Source organism: Eucyclogobius newberryi, unplaced genomic scaffold (assembly GCF_026437365.1).
Source record: "Eucyclogobius newberryi isolate DKJ021-1_F unplaced genomic scaffold, fEucNew1.0.hap1 SCAF_22, whole genome shotgun sequence".
Taxonomy (NCBI): domain Eukaryota; kingdom Metazoa; phylum Chordata; class Actinopteri; order Gobiiformes; family Gobiidae; genus Eucyclogobius; species Eucyclogobius newberryi.
This window is the reverse complement of record NW_027315857.1, coordinates 24024024-24044037: the sequence shown is the minus strand read 5'-3', so window position 1 is coordinate 24044037 and position 20014 is coordinate 24024024. Positions and strand designations below refer to the sequence as shown.

Genomic DNA, 20014 nt, shown 5'->3' with positions numbered 1-20014 from the left:
AAATACGGGGATTTACGTCCAAAATGTAATTGTCTTTTTATTTTATTCTGTCTAGCTCTTACGTTGGTTGAATGACACGGAAAGGCTCATTAAAAGACATTTAACCATCAGTTCTGGCCTTCTCAATTCGACTGGACGCTACATATTTATTATTTTTAGATTTACCAGTACTTTGTGAGCTTGAGTCATCCAATGTCGGCTGAACATGTAAGTTCCAGTCGCCACCACGGACAAGGGTTCCCTCAGAGTGGTTTGCAATCAAATCCACAACTTCAGTACAGAAAGTGAGGTCGCCTCCTGGTGGAGAATATACACTTATTGAAGTAAACACACTTCCATTAATAGTTCTTTTGACAAAACTCTATTCAAAGGCCTTTCTGCTTGAGATCAATATGGCCACTGCCCTTATGTTTGCCCCTGTATGAGGAATAGTAAAGTCTGTTGTATCTAATGTTTTGTAAGTTCAAGTCATTCAAATGGGTTTATTGTGGGTATATAATATACATGTTCTCTTTTCTCATCTTTGTCAATATCTTTGACCGTCTGATTGGACCCAGTATTCCATTAACATTAAAAGATGCAATTCATAATTTTTCAGATGAGGAGAACATCGTGGAAGTCATCAAACCTTTGTATTTTCAACTGAAGTTAAACCTGTGTGTAATTGTCCTCAACATGCTGTCCACCTCCTGATCATCATTAAACATCATGGTCTGTGACGTGATGATAATCCACACAAAATATACTATTCAGAGTTCTGAAAAGATCTGGAGTTGGGGGTCTGTGACTCCACTTATTGATTCATGACCCAAATTCTTAGTTCATAGCCATAACTCTTGATAATAATTAAACTATGATGTTAAAGCATTCAACATTTCTTCAATATCTGTCATTTATCAGGAGACACTACTGAAACAAATTGAACTGAGTAAATAGGGAAGTAATTAATGTCAGTAAACACACAGTTTAAACACTCTTACGTTCAAACTGACTTTGTTGGTCGATCTTGGGTCATGTATCAGGAAACTAGACTCAAGTTTACTTTTTGACTGTAACGTCATGTGCAATATCAACATCTCACATTCATCTTGTCAATAGAAATCATACAGGCCTCTTAAATACAATTATTATTATGATTTTAATTTCACAACATTCAAATGTCATACTGTTGGAATCCAGGGACAGGGCTGATAATACTTATTTGATACATTTGCAGTCATAGTTACTTGCTTTTCGTGGACTGGCTCATGGACTGTGCCAGGCAAACATCTGAAGTCAGGGTGGTCCTGGGCTCACAGGGGTCTTGATGTTATCTGGATCATCCAGTACAGCCACAGGGGGGCGCACCATCACCGCCCGTCCATAAACTACATTCTTTATGACATTGGGGAACCATTGGACACTGAGGATGTTTCAAAAGTGGAACGTGTCCAGATTCTGACTGGTACAGGAGCACGAGAACACAAATGATGAATAATGAAGTAAAGATGATCTGGGGTGAGTGCGAAAAGTCAAATCAAGTCATGTTCTTGTGTTGAGCTGAGCTCAAAGTATTGATTTGATGTGGAAAAAGCATCATCAGAGTAAATGTGAAAGACAATTCTGACACTGGTTTTGTGATCTAATGTGATCTAAATACAGTAATCTACAGCCGTGTGTTGAAGAGGTTTGATGCAGCGACACATCCCTGAGGAACCCCTGTGTGACACGGCAACAACACAGAATCAGGTCTGCAGTGTTCAATAGGAAGTCAAGGGACGTGCTTTTTATTATTAAGTTCAATATTACAGTTAGAGAGTTGAGAAGGAGCAAATGCTAAATCTTGATAGTTATATATTAGTTTATAAAACAGAAAAGACATAATCTGCAGCTTGTCTCTTGGACGCCCAGGGCCACTATTGCCAAGCGACTGTGGACTGCTACAGTTCAGAAAAGTGCCTTTATTTGACAGTTTGATAGCAAACAGATATCAGTCACAGCTGTGAAATCAGCTGTGACCTGAGTAAATGTAAGTGAATCTGGGTGTTTCTGAAGTCAAACAGTTGAGTTGACACTTGTACACGGATCAGTTTTGGAGACGGTTGCACTTAGAGTATATAAGAGGAGAGTTTGGTCCAAGTCAGTACCTCAGACTGAAGGAGCCAAACCTCGACTGAAACAGGTTAGTCTCTTCTTGTGACTCCACAGCTCTTCAACACAGATCTCTTATACTAAATATGAGTTTATAATCTACAGTAAACCAGGGATTCATCTTTGGACGCCTGCATCACCGTCATGAAGCTGCTGGTTTTGTGTTTGCTCTTTGGTGCGGCTTTGGCCACAAGTGAGTTTAAGTATGAAGGAAATGTTCAAGTATTCTGTATATTCTGTACTTACATTATTTCTGTTGTTCTTGTGGCCTCCATCAGCCGATTCATCTGAGAATCAACTGAATAATGAAGGTGAGAATCAACAAAATCATGTGGCATCAATAGGGACTTTTCAGATTGAATTCAACAATACAATATAACTTTGTGCTTGTATGTTTGAGTATTAATAATTACATTGTTTGTACTGTTCTTGTGCCTCACAAGAGAGTGGGCTGATAAATGGAGGTGAGTACCATCAAAAATGAGACTTTTCTATTTGTATTTATTTCACGAGTCAGTAAATATAACTTGTACTTGTATGTGACGATCCTTGTAGAAGTTCTGAATGTTGAAGATCCAGACATGCAAGGTAAGCAGACTGGACCTTCATCTTGATACTGTAAAATGAGAAATAATCAAAGTTCCCAAACTTGTTTTTCTCGTCAACAAAACAACTTCTCTCTCTCGATCAGGGAAAATATTCACATATTATTTTTTAATCCTCACAGATATCGCAGACCCAGAGTCTGTGGATGAGACTGAACTGAGTGAAGGTGAGTTATAATGTTAGAGACAAACGACATTGTTTATTGAAGAGGTTTTACAGAGCGTGTTCTGCTGATTGTCTTAACGATGCACATTGTATCTGAGGACACTTTTGAACACAAGATAGTTACAAACTCTTACATTCAATACAAATGTTCTTTTCTAGCTGAACACGGAGACAGTGCTGAAAGGGGTAAGTTTTTCAAACAATGAAGTCTGTAACAATAAATGAGAAACTTAATGTTAAATGATCTTCAGCAAAAAGATCCTGTGGAACCAGAACCGGATCCACCTATAGGCCTTCGACCTGGTATCGCCACGGAAGCCGTTCTTACATTTATTTTACAACTCAAAGGCACTGGGCTCTTGCACAGGTGACTCGACTGACACACATCATAATAAATGACTGGTGGATAGGATTAATATAATGTACTCTCTTTTATTCAGAGATCTTGTGAGGCCCAGGGTGGAACTCTTGCAGTTGCTCACAACAGTGGAACCAGCAACTTTTTGAGTGCTCTTGCTTCTGGAACAGCAGCTTGGATTGGACTCTCTGATGCACAATATGTTAGTCACTTTACCCATTCTGCTGGAGTCAAACTCAACAAATTATTCAAAAATATTTGTTCGTTTTATGTTTTTAGGATAATTATTGGCTCTGGATCAACGGAGAACGTTATGTCTATGGCAACTGGTGTAGTGGAGAACCCAACAACTACAAAAGACAAGACGAGAGCTGCACTTGCATCAACTGGAGCAGTAAATACACCAGCCTGTCTGAGATGAACTATGACTGTATAATTGTGTTCATGTGGTTAACATATGTCTTGTTACCCTCAGGTGCCAAGTGCTGGAATGATTTGAACTGCAAATCTTCCCTCGGGTACATCTGTGAGAAAAAGTAGCTCTGAACTCCTGAGCTGCCACAAGCATAAACCCTGATTTATGCTCTATAATCAACGCAAATCTGAATCAACAGTTTTCCTTTTTCCTGCTGCAACATAATGAAGGAGTGAAGAGAAGAGTCTGATGTTGGAGGTGGTCTGCTCTGAGAGCCTTGTGCTTCATAAAGAGCAGAATGAGTGGATTTGAAAGATGCTTTAACTTCTCTGTTCTTTTCTGTCAAATGTGATTAAAACGCTCAAGCATCAAACATGAGTCTGTGTTTGTCTGGAATAGTCCTTTAGATAAAGGAGATGTTATTGCCTTGACTAGAACTTTCCACAACATGGTAATGATGCTACCAGACCAAGATACAGGTCAGGGGTCTCATTTATAAAGCAAACGTACAAAAATGCTACGTACATGATTTTCCATGTTAAGCTTGGGAATTATAAATAGACAACTTGTCCTAAAATGAGCAGTTTTGTCCAAAAATACTCAACTTTGTGCAACGGCGCTTTCAGAGATGAGGCAGAAGGTGATCTGTGCTCAGAGACACGAACATTTAGCTGGTTTTTTCCCCTTCACATTTCTGGATGTGGAGTACAAACTGGTGTTGCATTGCTAGCCAGTCTGTATAAATATCCAATAATTTACTTTACAGAGGCAAAACCGAGCCCAATTATAGCTCAACATGGATTATTTGTGCGTGAAATACACAGAATCCACCAGGAAACGGCTTAAAACTGTTTCCCACAAATGTTTTCTGCATGTCAGACCACGCCCCCCAAACTGTGACACGTTGCTGACTTATGTTTATGTTTTGAGTCTTATTTTGAAAGATAAAATTTGAAGAAGAAAAAAAAAAGTGAGCATTTATTTTTAAGTTGACGTGTTTGGAATGACAGCCGCGATCACAAATATGGCTCTTGTTTCCAAATGGTGAAACTGCTCCCGTCCTTGGAAATATGAAACAAATAGAAATGCGATGCTAACACAGATTAGATCGAATCAGCTCAGAGTAAACGTGATCTGTGTGCGTTGCTCTTGACTCAAACTGTTAGTCTCGTGTTCGATTACGGCAGAATTTCAGTGACTGTAAAACAAGACTGGGGAGTGCAACTTGTGCTTCGTGAAGTGCAAAATGAGTGGATTGAAAGATGCTTCAACTTCTCTGTCAAATGTGATTAAAAAGCATTCAAACATGAGTCTCATGTTGGTTATTTCATTTAACATGTAGGATACTTGCTGTGGATTTCTGCAGCATTCTAGTTAGACTATTGATTTTGGCCAATAATAATGGGCCTTTTACATATTAATGTGATGAAACCTTCAAATGTCATCAAAAAGTGTCTGGAGATATTTGTGAGACATACACTGATACATTACATTAAAAAACCCTGTGCAAATAAGAGTTATTGATATTGATCATTAAAAATATGTGATCTTATAAAATAGAGATGAAATGTTGTGTTCATTTGTACCACCCTTGAAGCCAATGGTAAGCCACTTGCACAAGTGTCAGATGTGGAATATACCAAGGAGACGCTCGGTCTCCTCTACTGTTCTGTATAGGTCTTAACCCACTCGGCCAAATAGTCAACAAAAATGGCTCAGGAATGGGGCCACGATCAGTCACCTCGTCTACATGTGTGGCAGTATGGTCTGCGGGGAGACTATGCTACCTGAGGCTGTTCCTATTGGCTATTCGCTTTGGCTGTTGACCAATAAAAAGCGCTTCTGTTTTGTCATTCGTTCTCTGACCTACGCACTTCCTGTGTTCTAAAGTTCGGGTTAGCTATAACCAAATGTCTCTTTCCAGATGTAATTAAGTAAATTAGCTCTGGAGTTGCGGTGTGTGCTGGAGCCGTTGCCTTGCCCTCCCTGTTACTTATAATGGACCCGTCTGTGAATTAAAGCACTCTCGAAGTTGCGACCCTGGTCCGAATGGGGCCGAGCCGGGACACCAAGCTTTGTAAACCACTCCAAAACCTGAACCTGCTCCATGGTGGAGGCGCGTTGGTCTCCATGGTTGGTGGGCACGGCAAGCGTATATTTGATAAACATGTCGGTCATCAACAGGACATTCTATACACCTCTAGAGGTGGGTTCAAGCAGAGTTAAACTGATGGCGACAATTTCATTAGGCCTAGATGCCAACAGGTGACCCATATGATTGCCCTTGGTGCTCTTCCGAGGTCGGCCGTCGCTTCTGCTGCCAGAACGCTGCGACTTCCTGGATATCAGGGTCATCCCGTTGGAGAGCATGCAAGTTTGCTGGAGAAAAGTGGCGAAACACTGCTACCACTGACTGGGATGCCTGCCCTTGTTTACCCAGTGCCTGCTGCAGTGGTTGATGAAAGGAAGTACCCTGGACAAGGGGTGCCAACGTCTGCAAAGATGAGGATTGCCGGGACAGGGCATCAGCGTTCTTATTGCTCTTCCCTGATATTTGAGCTCAAAGTTAAGCTGAGAGGCCCAACGCTGCTCCACGGCACACAGCTTTGCGGACCACAGAAGGCTTAGTGGATTATTGTCTTTGTAGACAACATACCATTGCCCCAATAGGTACTCCCGGAATTTCTCCGCTATGGCCCATTTAAGACCCAACAACTCCAATTTCATCGAGCTATAATTGGACATGTTCCGTTTAGTGGGTCTGAGTCCACGACTTGCATAAACAATGGTTCTTACCACTACCCTTACTCCTGTGAAGGACTGTACCCAAGTCACTGTGGCTGGCGTCGACCTCCAATATGAAGGGACGGGAGAAAGTTCACCTCTGTCTTTGAGAAACTGCATTTACTCAGATTAGCCTTCAGACCGTCTGCGGCCTACCCAGCACGACAGCCAGCCTCTCCAAATGTTCCTCGAGGATGGATGGAAACACCATGATGTCTTCCAGGTACAAAAGGAGGGACTGGCACTGTTGGTTCCTAAAGATGCGCTGCATTAGACGCTGGAAGGTGCCAGGGGCCTTGCAGAGGCTGGTCAAGTCCATTGTAGAGAACCAGCGGGCACCGGTCAGGTCGTCAAGGGAGTCCTCAATATGGGGGAGGGGAAACACATCCCTTTGGGTCTTATTGTTAAGTAGTCGATAATCGATGCAGAATCTGAGGCTTCCTTCCTTCTAACGGACAAGAACAATGGGAGAGGCAAAGGGGCCAGAGCTCTCCCTTATCACCTGCGCCTCTGAAAGCTTATGAATGTGCTCCTTCACCAGCACTTACTATATTCACTATATTGCAATGTGCACCATTCACTTTAGGGTTGCAATAGTGTGACTTAGTTTGTAAAGGATAGCACCGGCAATCAACTACACAAGAAAACTAGTTACACAAGAAAAACAAAGTAAAACATGTGGATGAATTTAATAAAACAGGTATAGGACTACCTCAAATGACTTGAGAAGGATTTTTTTTTTTCCACTTAAGTGAAATTAAGTGATTTTACAACAGTACAACACATACAATTCACAATAACTAGAACCTGGGGGCCTGGTTAATTTTTATAATCCTGGCAACAACGCCAAAATGTGCCACTATGAAGGTAAAATGGTTCTTTTAGATAATTTAGTGTTCTCCCGGACTTTCGACGGGAAAAAATTAGAATAAATGGGATTCCCAAGGCACAGAGCTAAGCATACCAAACACTTAGCCAGGTTCCAAGTTATAGAGTATTTTATATTAAACTTTTAAAATACTACACATATTGCTATAGGAGTTAAAATGCTGTATCAAACACGCCTTCTTGCAGCTCTTCCCGCTCTTTTCAGGCCGGACTGGGAGCAAACGCAATAGAAAAACAGCATTAAACGTGCAGTATGTATTTTTGAGGCGTCCATTTCCTTGTTTGCTTAGAAATGTTATAGTTTCACCTGAAATGTCTTCTTTTCTCAGTCCAAAAGGTTAAACAAACAGAAATGTAAAACAGACGAGATACAATCGGCTTCAGGTTTCCTCTGAGCTGATTTTATCTCTTCAGCGATCTGTGAGTTTCCCGGTCAAAGATTCTTCCTGTTGACTTTAAACTATGAGTCTTGGGTTAGATTTCGACTAAACTGACCTGACCCCGGCAGAGGTGTTTGGAACTCACTTAAAATATTGTACAAAAAGTACTAAGACAGAAGACAAATTTGACAGATAATGGCAAAATGTTTGTTTTTCTTTAGATTCAATATGTTTTAACCCTTATTTTCTATCTATTCTGTGTTCTCTTTGGTTCTGCCTGGTTCTTATTTTTATGTCCCCCCCCCCCAAAAGAGAGAATTACAAATATAAAAACAAACAAATATTTGGAGTAATCTTTTTGCAACCTTTGTGGATAATAATAATAATAATAATAATGATAATTTACAAAAATACCTTAATCTAGAAGCTGATAAAATCACGAAAACTATAAAATTGCACTCAATCTTGTAAAAAAATAATAATAACGATAATAATAATAATAATATTAATAATAGAAAGAAGAAGACTTAAATTGGAAGCTGATGAATTCAAGAAAAATATAAAATTGTGATGACCGAGAATATTTAGTTTTTCTTCAGAGAGCTTTTTTTAAAATATTGAATAGTTGTTTGGATAAAGGAGATGTTATTGCTGTGATTAGAAGTTTACACAACTTGGTAATGATGCTACCAGACCAAGATACAGGTCAGGGCTCTCAGTTATAAAGCAAACCCACAAAAATGCTATGTTTGTCGGTGAGGTTTGTGACGTCCATTTCCTTGTAATTACCTTTGTTCCTGCCGCCAAAAGTATGTTCCAAATGTATCTATTCACTGTGTCCATAGAAGAAGTTTTGAGGCCCAAGTACACAGTTCAGAGGGATGACAGAGTCAAAAACAGTCTGCAGTGCGTTGTAAACTTCAGTTCTCCAACAGTTCGTGTTTCCTTGTGAATAGTGCTTTGTTTTGTTGTTTTTAAGCCTTTGTTTCTTTTTGGCCGAGGTGACAGCAATTACCCTGCCCCACAAAACTGCCTTTGATGCATCCCAGAGAATGGATGGAGAAACACCATTGTTGTTTTCCTCTACAGACGTCTCAGTGTCATTTGTCATCACTTTTACACATTGTGGGTCATTGAGTAGACTAGCATTACATCTCGATAGTGTGTTTTTTGTGTCTGTTCCAGATCCACATTGATATTAAAAAGGAGCATGATCACTTAAATCTATTGTACTGTAATTTTGGACCTACTTTGGTTGAAAATAAAGTCTATTCTAGTTTAGATCTTCTCGGGGTTGGAAACATTTGTATATTGTCCAACAATAAGATCGATCTCCCTCCAGATTTTGATCAAGCCTTTATTATGTATTAATTCACTACATGTATTTTGTAAAGGTCAATTTGACACATTTATGTTTTATGGTAAGGTTTTGCTTTATTTTGGTAACTTCCTGTGTAACCGGAAGTGATGGTAAAACGGAAGTCTACTTGACACACTGGAAAAGACGAAAAGTAAATTGAACAACGGAAAACGGACAAAACACGGATAAACTCAAGGATCTAGCTACAGTCGACAGGGGAACAAGGTCTGTAGTGGAAAAAGATTGTATTTATGAGATATTTGAAATGTTTTATGGATGTATATGTTGTGAAAATATAGTACCAATGTAATGAGTTAGAAATACGGGGATTTACGTCCAAAATGTAATTGTCTTTTTATTTTATTCTGTCTAGCTCTTACGTTGGTTGAATGACACGGAAAGGCTCATTAAAAGACATTTAACCATCAGTTCTGGCCTTCTCAATTCGACTGGACGCTACAGTAAGAGCTTGACCGCCGCTATTTTGCTGCACCACGAGGGCTCACGGTTTCAAGGCAACACCCACAACGTCCAGCAGATGGCAGAAGCTGGTCAGGAAGTACAAAGCTAAAAGGTGAAAGAAGAATAAATCCAAAATGGAGGACTACGAAGCTGAAAATCCAGAAGACAGTAACGATCGGATAACAAATTTACAAGAAGAAATAAATGACTTAAAGGACTCGCTTCAAAGTGAAAGTGAGAACATACAAGACATTAAAGATGCAATCTCAAGTAAACAGAAAACATTGAGGGAGCTGCAAGACGAAGTCTAAAGCACATCAGCAATACCACGACGTTCTGAAAGAGTCAAAGTACCAACTGAAAAAATGGTAACTTATCAGAAAGAAGAAACAAGCAAAAAGGAAAAAAGACTATTGACTCTATACAAACAGTAGAAAATGCAGGTGAAACACGAGAAAAACTAAAGTCAGACATTTCAGAAAAGGAAATGGCTGATCTAGCAGACATACTAGAACAAAAGAGAGATGATCTGTTAAAACTGTACAATGACATGAGAAGTTCCATGGCACCTTCATCAGACATAAGGAGAAAAACTGATGCATGTGAAGCAGTGACACATGACGTCGTAAGAATAATTCTGGAAAGAATGGACTGTTAGACTACGATTACGCCCAGTCCATATATGGCTCAACCGCAGCATCAAACCACAGTCAACACTCCTCAGCTTCACTCCTAACATCAAGACGAGCAGACGCAGCGGCCGAACTCGCAGCAAAGGAAGCGGAGTATAAGATTGTACAAGAGGAGCACAGACAAAGGGAAAGGATAAAGGCTCTAGAAGAAGAGCATAATAAACAAATGGCAATTCAAACATCAGAGTTGGAACGTTTGAGAGCTGAGAAGGACGTGGAGGCAGCTCGTGCCAGGTTGGAAGCCTATAACAGAGAGTTGTCTCAACTAGACAACGCGCAGTCAGTTAAAAGTGAACAGGTGAGCCCAGAGCACACACCCAAACAAACTGTATCGCCTCATACCATACCTGCGCCAACAGCTCCCCCTAGTGTTAGCCAGCTTGCACAGGCCCTACAAGACAGTATAAGAATGAACAGACTCCCCACACCAGAGCCAACAATGTTTAGTGGTGAGCCTATAAAGTTTATTGAATGGAAATCCACCTTTATATCACTCATTGAACAAAATGGAGTCTCAGCAGCGGATAAACTGTATTATCTAAAAAGATATGTGACGGGCCCAGCTCGCAAATGTCTTGAAGGGACTTTCTTTAGAAATGATGAAGAAGCATAAAAAGACGCCTGGGAGAAACTAAACCAAAGGTATGGCCAGCCATTTGTGATACAAAGAGTATTTAGAGTGTTGTCTAACTGGCCAAAAATACAATCTAAAGATGCCGATGGACTAAGGAACTTTGCAGACTTTGTAAATGCATGTACGCTTGCTATGCCGCATGTAAAGGGGTTGCAAATACTCAACGACTGCGAAGAAAATCAGAAATTGTTATATAAACTACCAGACTGGATAAATGCGAGATGGAACAGGCATGTGACAAAGACACTTATGAACGGTGGTGAGTTTCCCAGCTATAATGATTTTGCTTCCTTCCTCTCACTTGAGGCTGAAGTTGCATGTAATCCAGTCACCTCCATTCATGCGCTACGGTCCACTGAAACAAATGATGATAAAAGGAATACAAAGGAAATCAAAAGGAACAAAGCAGGTGTATTTAACACAAACGCAACTGAACATGGCGACAATCAGGCAAAATCTAAAATGCACCGTGGCTCTTCATGCATGTTGTGCCAAGAGACACATCCACTTATTAAGTGCCAAGACTTTCTGAAAATGACCCTAGAAAACAGAAAGAAATATATAAAGGACAACAAACTTTGTTATGGTTGTTTAAAACAAGGGCACAACGCTAAGGACTGCAGACGCTGCCTCACTTGTGAGACTTGCTCTAAGAGACACCCAACATGTCTTCATGATGAAAACTACAGCTACCGCCTGCAAAGAAGCACACAAGGTCACGTGAGTACAGGTAACGCAATTCAAGGTAACACACTGGAAGCTGCAACAGCCATGTCACTAAATGTTGCTAGAGCAGAACACGCTCTCAGCACCTCAATGATAGTTTCAGTATGGGTGTCAACTGCCACAAACCCACAAAAGGAAAAACTAGTCTATGCATTATTAGACACTCAGAGTGACACGGTTTTTATTGATCAAGATATAACACGTGAACTGCAAGCAGATGTGTGCCCAGTAAAACTCAAACTGACTACAATGATGGGTAAAAATGCAGTTGTAAGCAGCGGAAAAGTGTGTGATCTTCTGGTGAGAGGTTACAATTCAGCAACAGTGATAAGGCTCCCCACTGCTTACACAAAGGACTACATACCTGCAAACAGAGAACACATACCAACATGTGAAACAGCCAAATTGTGGAGTCATCTGTTACCCATTGCGGATGATGTCCCGCCGCTCCTCAATTGTGAAGTAAGTCTTCTCATTGGTTACACTTGTCCCAGAGCTTTAGCACCCAGACAAGTACTCCTTGGCAAAGACAATGAGCCATATGCCATTCACACTGATTTAGGATGGAGCATAGTTGGTAATTCAGTGCCTTGCAACGAAACATGCACAATGAACAGTGTCTGTCACAGAATAACTGTCAAGGAAATCCCTCCTTCCACTCCTGCAGACACAATACGTGCTTTAGAAAAGGACTTCAAAGATGGTGAAAGAAACGAGAAAGCTGTGTCACAGGAGGATCTCACGTTCCTCGAGAAACTTGAACAAGGCATAATACAAACTGAGGATGGACATTACAAGATGCCATTACCCTTCAAGAAAAGGCCGCAATTGCAAGATAACAGAAAACTTGTTGAAAGCAGACTCAATCAGCTCAAAAGGAAACTTATGCGTGATGAAAAATACAGAAAGGACTACGTCACATACATGAATGACATCATCAAAAGAGGTGATGCAGAAGAGACAGATGATAATGGCCCAGAAGGTGAGACATGGTACATACCGCACCACGGCATATATCATCCAAAGAAACCAGAAAGGCTGCGCGTGGTGTTTGATTGCTCAGCTAAGCACAAAGGTACCTGTCTTAACGAACATTTACTTACCGGCCCTGACATGATTAACAACTTAACTGGTGTACTTTTACGTTTTCGACAACATCAAGTTGCTCTAATGTGTGACATAGAAAAGATGTTCCACCAGTTCAAAGTCAACACAAACGATCGCAACTACTTACGGTTCTTATGGTGGAAAGACGGTGACATGAGTAAACCCCCCCAAGCATACAGGATGACAGTACACCTCTTTGGCGCAGTTTCGTCACCTGGTTGTGCGAACTATGGACTCAAACATATGGCCAAAGAGAACAACCATGAGTACCCTGTAGGCTCACAGTTCATTGCCAGAGACTTCTATGTTGATGATGGAGTCACAAGTGTGGAGACAGTGAAGAACGCTGTACAACTAGCAAAAGAAGCGCGTGAACTTTGTGCAAAAGGTGGACTAAGGTTACACAAGTTTGTGTCCAACAACAGTGTTGTTCTTGACAGCATCCCTGCTTCGGAACATGCAGTAGACACAAAAACAAAGGACTTGACGTTCACCGAGACACAAACAGAAAGAGCACTTGGCATTTATTGGAACATAGAAAAAGATTGTTTCACGTTTAACATCGCAGAAAAAGGCCAACCACCAACCAGGCGTGGAATCTTGTCCACAGTCGCAGCAATATACGACCCCTTGGGATTTGTTGCTCCTTACGTGCTCAATGGCAAAAAAATCCTCCAAGAAATGTGTCGTCAAGGAATGGACTGGGACGAGCCGTTACCTGAATGTCTCAAGCCACGGTGGGAGAGTTGGACAAGGGATTTGAACAATCTGAAAAAGTTGCAAATAAACAGATGTTATGTTCCTGCAATATTTGGAGATGTAGCAAAAAGGGAATTGCATCACTTTTCCGATGCAAGCACAACAGGATATGGACAATGCACTTACTTAAGACTGATAAATAAAAACAAAGATGTCCACTGTAGCTTTATTATGGGCAAAGCACGTGTCTCTCCAACAAAGGTCACCACAATTCCAAGGCTAGAATTGACTGCAGCTACAGTATCAGTCACAGTAAGCAACATGCTAAAGGAGGAGCTACTCTATGATAACGTGGAGGAGTTCTTTTAGACGGACTCAAAGGTTACTCTGGGGTACATAAATAATGAAGCAAGACGCTTCCACACCTTTGTCGCTAACAGAGTGCAAAGGATCCGCAACAATACCACCTCACGACAATGGTTTTATGTACCTACAATTGAAAACCCTGCTGACATGGCATCAAGAGGAACAACAGTAAATGAACTACTGTCATCCAATTGGCTTACAGGGCTTCAGTTCTTGTGGGAAAAGGAGATACATTTTCCTTCAAAAGAGACAATTGAACTCCCAATAGGAGACCCAGAGGTGAGAAAAGTCCAGTCACTAAATACACAAACTACAGAACACAGAAGTCTTAGTGACCGTCTCACCAAGTTCTCATCCTGGTCTCGCGCAGTCAGTGCAGTAGCGCGTCTCAAACGATATCTGCTCAAAGACAAATCAAAATCAAGGAGCACTGTAACCGAAAGACAAAATGCAGAAATATTCATCATCAAAGACCTACAAAGACAAGAATATTCCACTGAAATAAAGTCACTAGGCAAAGGTAAAGCATTATCAAAAAACAATAAAATGCACAACTTGGATCTTTTCTTGGATAAAGACGACATGCTCAAGGTGGGAGGAAGGCTACGAAACTCATCACTTCCAAACTCATTCAAAACATTATGGTCCGACAACGATGGCACACTCCTAAACGAAATATTCAAACAGGTGACATAGTGATGGACAAAGATGAAACTCAACCACGATCACAATGGAGACTTGGAAGAGTTTTGGATACTGTAACAGATACAGATGGACTTGTGAGAAAGGTTAAAATAGCCTTTGCAGACAGAAATCTTAACAAAAAGGGTGAACGTTTGCATAAAATGTCTATAGTGGAATGCCCAGTTCATAAGTTAGTTCTGCTATTAGAAGGTTGTGGAAAGTAAATGTTATAAAAGCTCAAATGCACTGAGATGTTGTAATTATTACATGTTCATATAGTTGTTTTACGGTTAAGTAACTTTAAGAAATTATTTGTGTTTTATTTCATGTTCATTAACAGAAAATAATTTGATGGGAGTGTAAAGGTCAATTTGACACATTTATGTTTTATGGTAAGGTTTTGCTTTATTTTGGTAACTTCCTGTGTAACCGGAAGTGATGGTAAAACGGAAGTCTACTTGACACACTGGAAAAGACGAAAAGTAAATTGAACAACGGAAAACGGACAAAACACGGACAAAACACGGATAAACTCAAGATCTAGCTACAGTCGACAGGGGAACAAGGTCTGTAGTGGAAAACGATTGTATTTATGAGATATTTGAAATGTTTTATGGATGTATATGTTGTGAAAATATAGTACCAATGTAATGAGTTAGAAATACGGGGATTTACGTCCAAAATGTAATTGTCTTTTTATTTTATTCTGTCTAGCTCTTACGTTGGTTGAATGACACGGAAAGGCTCATTAAAAGACATTTAACCATCAGTTCTGGCCTTCTCAATTCGACTGGACGCTACATATTTATTATTTTTAGATTTACCAGTACTTTGTGAGCTTGAGTCATCCAATGTCGGCTGAACATGTAAGTTCCAGTCGCCACCACGGACAAGGGTTCCCTCAGAGTGGTTTGCAATCAAATCCACAACTTCAGTACAGAAAGTGAGGTCGCCTCCTGGTGGAGAATATACACTTATTGAAGTAAACACACTTCCATTAATAGTTCTTTTGACAAAACTCTATTCAAAGGCCTTTCTGCTTGAGATCAATATGGCCACTGCCCTTATGTTTGCCCCTGTATGAGGAATAGTAAAGTCTGTTGTATCTAATGTTTTGTAAGTTCAAGTCATTCAAATGGGTTTATTGTGGGTATATAATATACATGTTCTCTTTTCTCATCTTTGTCAATATCTTTGACCGTCTGATTGGACCCAGTATTCCATTAACATTAAAAGATGCAATTCATAATTTTTCAGATGAGGAGAACATCGTGGAAGTCATCAAACCTTTGTATTTTCAACTGAAGTTAAACCTGTGTGTAATTGTCCTCAACATGCTGTCCACCTCCTGATCATCATTAAACATCATGGTCTGTGACGTGATGATAATCCACACAAAATATACTATTCAGAGTTCTGAAAAGATCTGGAGTTGGGGGTCTGTGACTCCACTTATTGATTCATGACCCAAATTCTTAGTTCATAGCCATAACTCTTGATAATAATTAAACTATGATGTTAAAGCATTCAACATTTCTTCAATATCTGTCATTTATCAGGAGACACTACTGAAACAAATTGAACTGAGTAAATAGGGAAGTAATTAATGTCAGTAAACACACAGTTTAAACACTCTTACGTTCAAACTGACTTTGTTGGTCGATCTTGGGTCATGTATCAGGAAACTAGACTCAAGTTTACTTTTTGACTGTAACGTCATGTGCAATATCAACATCTCACATTCATCTTGTCAATAGAAATCATACAGGCCTCTTAAATACAATTATTATTATGATTTTAATTTCACAACATTCAAATGTCATACTGTTGGAATCCAGGGACAGGGCTGATAATACTTATTTGATACATTTGCAGTCATAGTTACTTGCTTTTCGTGGACTGGCTCATGGACTGTGCCAGGCAAACATCTGAAGTCAGGGTGGTCCTGGGCTCACAGGGGTCTTGATGTTATCTGGATCATCCAGTACAGCCACAGGGGGGCGCACCATCACCGCCCGTCCATAAACTACATTCTTTATGACATTGGGGAACCATTGGACACTGAGGATGTTTCAAAAGTGGAACGTGTCCAGATTCTGACTGGTACAGGAGCACGAGAACACAAATGATGAATAATGAAGTAAAGATGATCTGGGGTGAGTGCGAAAAGTCAAATCAAGTCATGTTCTTGTGTTGAGCTGAGCTCAAAGTATTGATTTGATGTGGAAAAAGCATCATCAGAGTAAATGTGAAAGACAATTCTGACACTGGTTTTGTGATCTAATGTGATCTAAATACAGTAATCTACAGCCGTGTGTTGAAGAGGTTTGATGCAGCGACACATCCCTGAGGAACCCCTGTGTGACACGGCAACAACACAGAATCAGGTCTGCAGTGTTCAATAGGAAGTCAAGGGACGTGCTTTTTATTATTAAGTTCAATATTACAGTTAGAGAGTTGAGAAGGAGCAAATGCTAAATCTTGATCGTTATATATTAGTTTATAAAACAGAAAAGACATAATCTGCAGCTTGTCTCTTGGACGCCCAGGGCCACTATTGCCAAGCGACTGTGGACTGCTACAGTTCAGAAAAGTGCCTTTATTTGACAGTTTGATAGCAAACAGATATCAGTCACAGCTGTGAAATCAGCTGTGACCTGAGTAAATGTAAGTGAATCTGGGTGTTTCTGAAGTCAAACAGTTGAGTTGACACTTGTACACGGATCAGTTTTGGAGACGGTTGCACTTAGAGTATATAAGAGGAGAGTTTGGTCCAAGTCAGTACCTCAGACTGAAGGAGCCAAACCTCGACTGAAACAGGTTAGTCTCTTCTTGTGACTCCACAGCTCTTCAACACAGATCTCTTATACTAAATATGAGTTTATAATCTACAGTAAACCAGGGATTCATCTTTGGACGCCTGCATCACCGTCATGAAGCTGCTGGTTTTGTGTCTGCTCTTTGGTGCGGCTTTGGCCACAAGTGAGTTTAAGTATGAAGGAAATGTTCAAGTATTCTGTATATTCTGTACTTACATTATTTCTGTTGTTCTTGTGGCCTCCATCAGCCGATTCATCTGAGAATCAACTGAATAATGAAGGTGAGAATCAACAAAATCATGTGGCATCAATAGGGACTTTTCAGATTGAATTCAACAATACAATATAACTTTGTGCTTGTGTGTTTGAGTATTAATAATTACATTGTTTGTACTGTTCTTGTGCCTCACAAGAGAGTGGGCTGATAAATGGAGGTGAGTACCATCAAAAATGAGACTTTTCTATTTGTATTTATTTCACGAGTCAGTAAATATAACTTGTACTTGTATGTGACGATCCTTGTAGAAGTTCTGAATGTTGAAGATCCAGACATGCAAGGTAAGCAGACTGGACCTTCATCTTGATACTGTAAAATGAGAAATAATCAAAGTTCCCAAACTTGTTTTTCTCGTCAACAAAACAACTTCTCTCTCTCGATCAGGGAAAATATTCACATATTATTTTTTAATCCTCACAGATATCGCAGACCCAGAGTCTGTGGATGAGACTGAACTGAGTGAAGGTGAGTTATAATGTTAGAGACAAACGACATTGTTTATTGAAGAGGTTTTACAGAGCGTGTTCTGCTGATTGTCTTAACGATGCACATTGTATCTGAGGACACTTTTGAACACAAGATAGTTACAAACTCTTACATTCAATACAAATGTTCTTTTCTAGCTGAACACGGAGACAGTGCTGAAAGGGGTAAGTTTTTCAAACAATGAAGTCTGTAACAATAAATGAGAAACTTAATGTTAAATGATCTTCAGCCAAAAGATCCTGTGGAACCAGAACCGGATCCACCTATAGGCCTTCGACCTGGTATCGCCACGGAAGCCGTTCTTACATTTATTTTACAACTCAAAGGCACTGGGCTCTTGCACAGGTGACTCGACTGACACACATCATAATAAATGACTGGTGGATAGGATTAATATAATGTACTCTCTTTTATTCAGAGATCTTGTGAGGCCCAGGGTGGAACTCTTGCAGTTGCTCACAACAGTGGAACCAGCAACTTTCTGAAAGCTCTTGCTTCTGGAACAGCAGCTTGGATTGGACTCTCTGATGCACAATATGTTAGTCACTTTACCCATTCTGCTGGAGTCAAACTCAACAAATTATTCAAAAATATTTGTTCGTTTTATGTTTTTAGGATAATTATTGGCTCTGGATCAACGGAGAACGTTATGTCTATGGCAACTGGTGTAGTGGAGAACCCAACAACTACAAAAGACAAGACGAGAGCTGCACTTGCATCAACTGGAGCAGTAAATACACCAGCCTGTCTGAGATGAACTATGACTGTATAATTGTGTTCATGTGGTTAACATATGTCTTGTTACCCTCAGGTGCCAAGTGCTGGAATGATTTGAACTGCAAATCTTCCCTCGGGTACATCTGTGAGAAAAAGTAGCTCTGAACTCCTGAGCTGCCACAAGCATAAACCCTGATTTATGCTCTAAAATCAACGCAAATCTGAATCAACAGTTTTCCTTTTTCCTGCTGCAACATAATGAAGGAGTGAAGAGAAGAGTCTGATGTTGGAGGTGGTCTGCTCTGAGAGCCTTGTGCTTCATAAAGAGCAGAATGAGTGGATTTGAAAGATGCTTTAACTTCTCTGTTCTTTTCTGTCAAATGTGATTAAAACGCTCAAGCATCAAACATGAGTCTGTGTTTGTCTGGAATAGTCCTTTAGATAAAGGAGATGTTATTGCCTTGACTAGAACTTTCCACAACATGGTAATGATGCTACCAGACCAAGATACAGGTCAGGGGTCTCATTTATAAAGCAAACGTACAAAAATGCTACGTACATGATTTTCCATGTTAAGCTTGGGAATTATAAATAGACAACTTGTCCTAAAATGAGCAGTTTTGTCCAAAAATACTCAACTTTGTGCAACGGCGCTTTCAGAGATGAGGCAGAAGGTGATCTGTGCTCAGAGACACGAACATTTAGCTGGTTTTTTCCCCTTCACATTTCTGGATGTGGAGTACAAACTGGTGTTGCATTGCTAGCCAGTCTGTATAAATATCCAATAATTTACTTTACAGAGGCAAAACCGAGCCCAATTATAGCTCAACATGGATTATTTGTGCGTGAAATACACAGAATCCACCAGGAAACGGCTTAAAACTGTTTCCCACAAATGTTTTCTGCATGTCAGACCACGCCCCCCAAACTGTGACACGTTGCTGACTTATGTTTATGTTTTGAGTCTTATTTTGAAAGATAAAATTTGAAGAAGAAAAAAAAAAGTGAGCATTTATTTTTAAGTTGACGTGTTTGGAATGACAGCCGCGATCACAAATATGGCTCTTGTTTCCAAATGGTGAAACTGCTCCCGTCCTTGGAAATATGAAACAAATAGAAATGCGATGCTAACACAGATTAGATCGAATCAGCTCAGAGTAAACGTGATCTGTGTGCGTTGCTCTTGACTCAAACTGTTAGTCTCGTGTTCGATTACGGCAGAATTTCAGTGACTGTAAAACAAGACTGGGGAGTGCAAC

General features: G+C 40.2%; 2 protein-coding genes across 2 annotated transcripts; both read left to right on the top strand.

Moving 5' to 3' along the window:
• Positions 1-2020: 2020 nt before the first annotated feature.
• LOC140371806 (ladderlectin-like) lies at positions 2021-4047 on the top strand. Its single transcript, XM_072459017.1, has 11 exons — positions 2021-2161; positions 2236-2323; positions 2409-2441; positions 2574-2594; positions 2686-2718; positions 2858-2902; positions 3061-3087; positions 3153-3268; positions 3342-3461; positions 3539-3653; positions 3735-4047. The coding sequence occupies exons 2-11, from the start codon at positions 2275-2277 to the stop codon at positions 3797-3799; spliced, it is 624 nt and encodes a 207-aa protein (XP_072315118.1). The 5' UTR covers positions 2021-2161; positions 2236-2274; the 3' UTR covers positions 3800-4047.
• Positions 4048-17139: 13092 nt separating this feature from the next.
• LOC140371797 (ladderlectin-like) lies at positions 17140-19158 on the top strand. Its single transcript, XM_072459006.1, has 11 exons — positions 17140-17276; positions 17351-17438; positions 17524-17556; positions 17689-17709; positions 17801-17833; positions 17973-18017; positions 18176-18202; positions 18268-18383; positions 18457-18576; positions 18654-18768; positions 18850-19158. Exons 2-11 carry the CDS (start codon positions 17390-17392, stop codon positions 18912-18914), a joined length of 624 nt encoding a protein of 207 aa, XP_072315107.1. The 5' UTR covers positions 17140-17276; positions 17351-17389; the 3' UTR covers positions 18915-19158.
• The last annotated feature ends 856 nt before the right edge of the window (positions 19159-20014 follow it).

Bases quoted from the DNA above. Each gene is read 5' to 3' on its own strand.
- LOC140371797 (XM_072459006.1), top strand. From the start codon at position 17,390: ATGAAGCTGCTGGTTTTGTGTCTGCTCTTTGGTGCGGCTTTGGCCACA. The intron at 18,384-18,456 runs GTGACTCGACTG...TCTTTTATTCAG, and splicing joins GGCACTGGGCTCTTGCACAG to AGATCTTGTGAGGCCCAGGG. The intron at 18,577-18,653 runs GTTAGTCACTTT...TTATGTTTTTAG, and splicing joins GACTCTCTGATGCACAATAT to GATAATTATTGGCTCTGGAT.
- LOC140371806 (XM_072459017.1), top strand. From the start codon at position 2,275: ATGAAGCTGCTGGTTTTGTGTTTGCTCTTTGGTGCGGCTTTGGCCACA. The intron at 2,595-2,685 runs GTGAGTACCATC...CGATCCTTGTAG, and splicing joins GAGTGGGCTGATAAATGGAG to AAGTTCTGAATGTTGAAGAT. The intron at 2,719-2,857 runs GTAAGCAGACTG...TAATCCTCACAG, and splicing joins TGAAGATCCAGACATGCAAG to ATATCGCAGACCCAGAGTCT.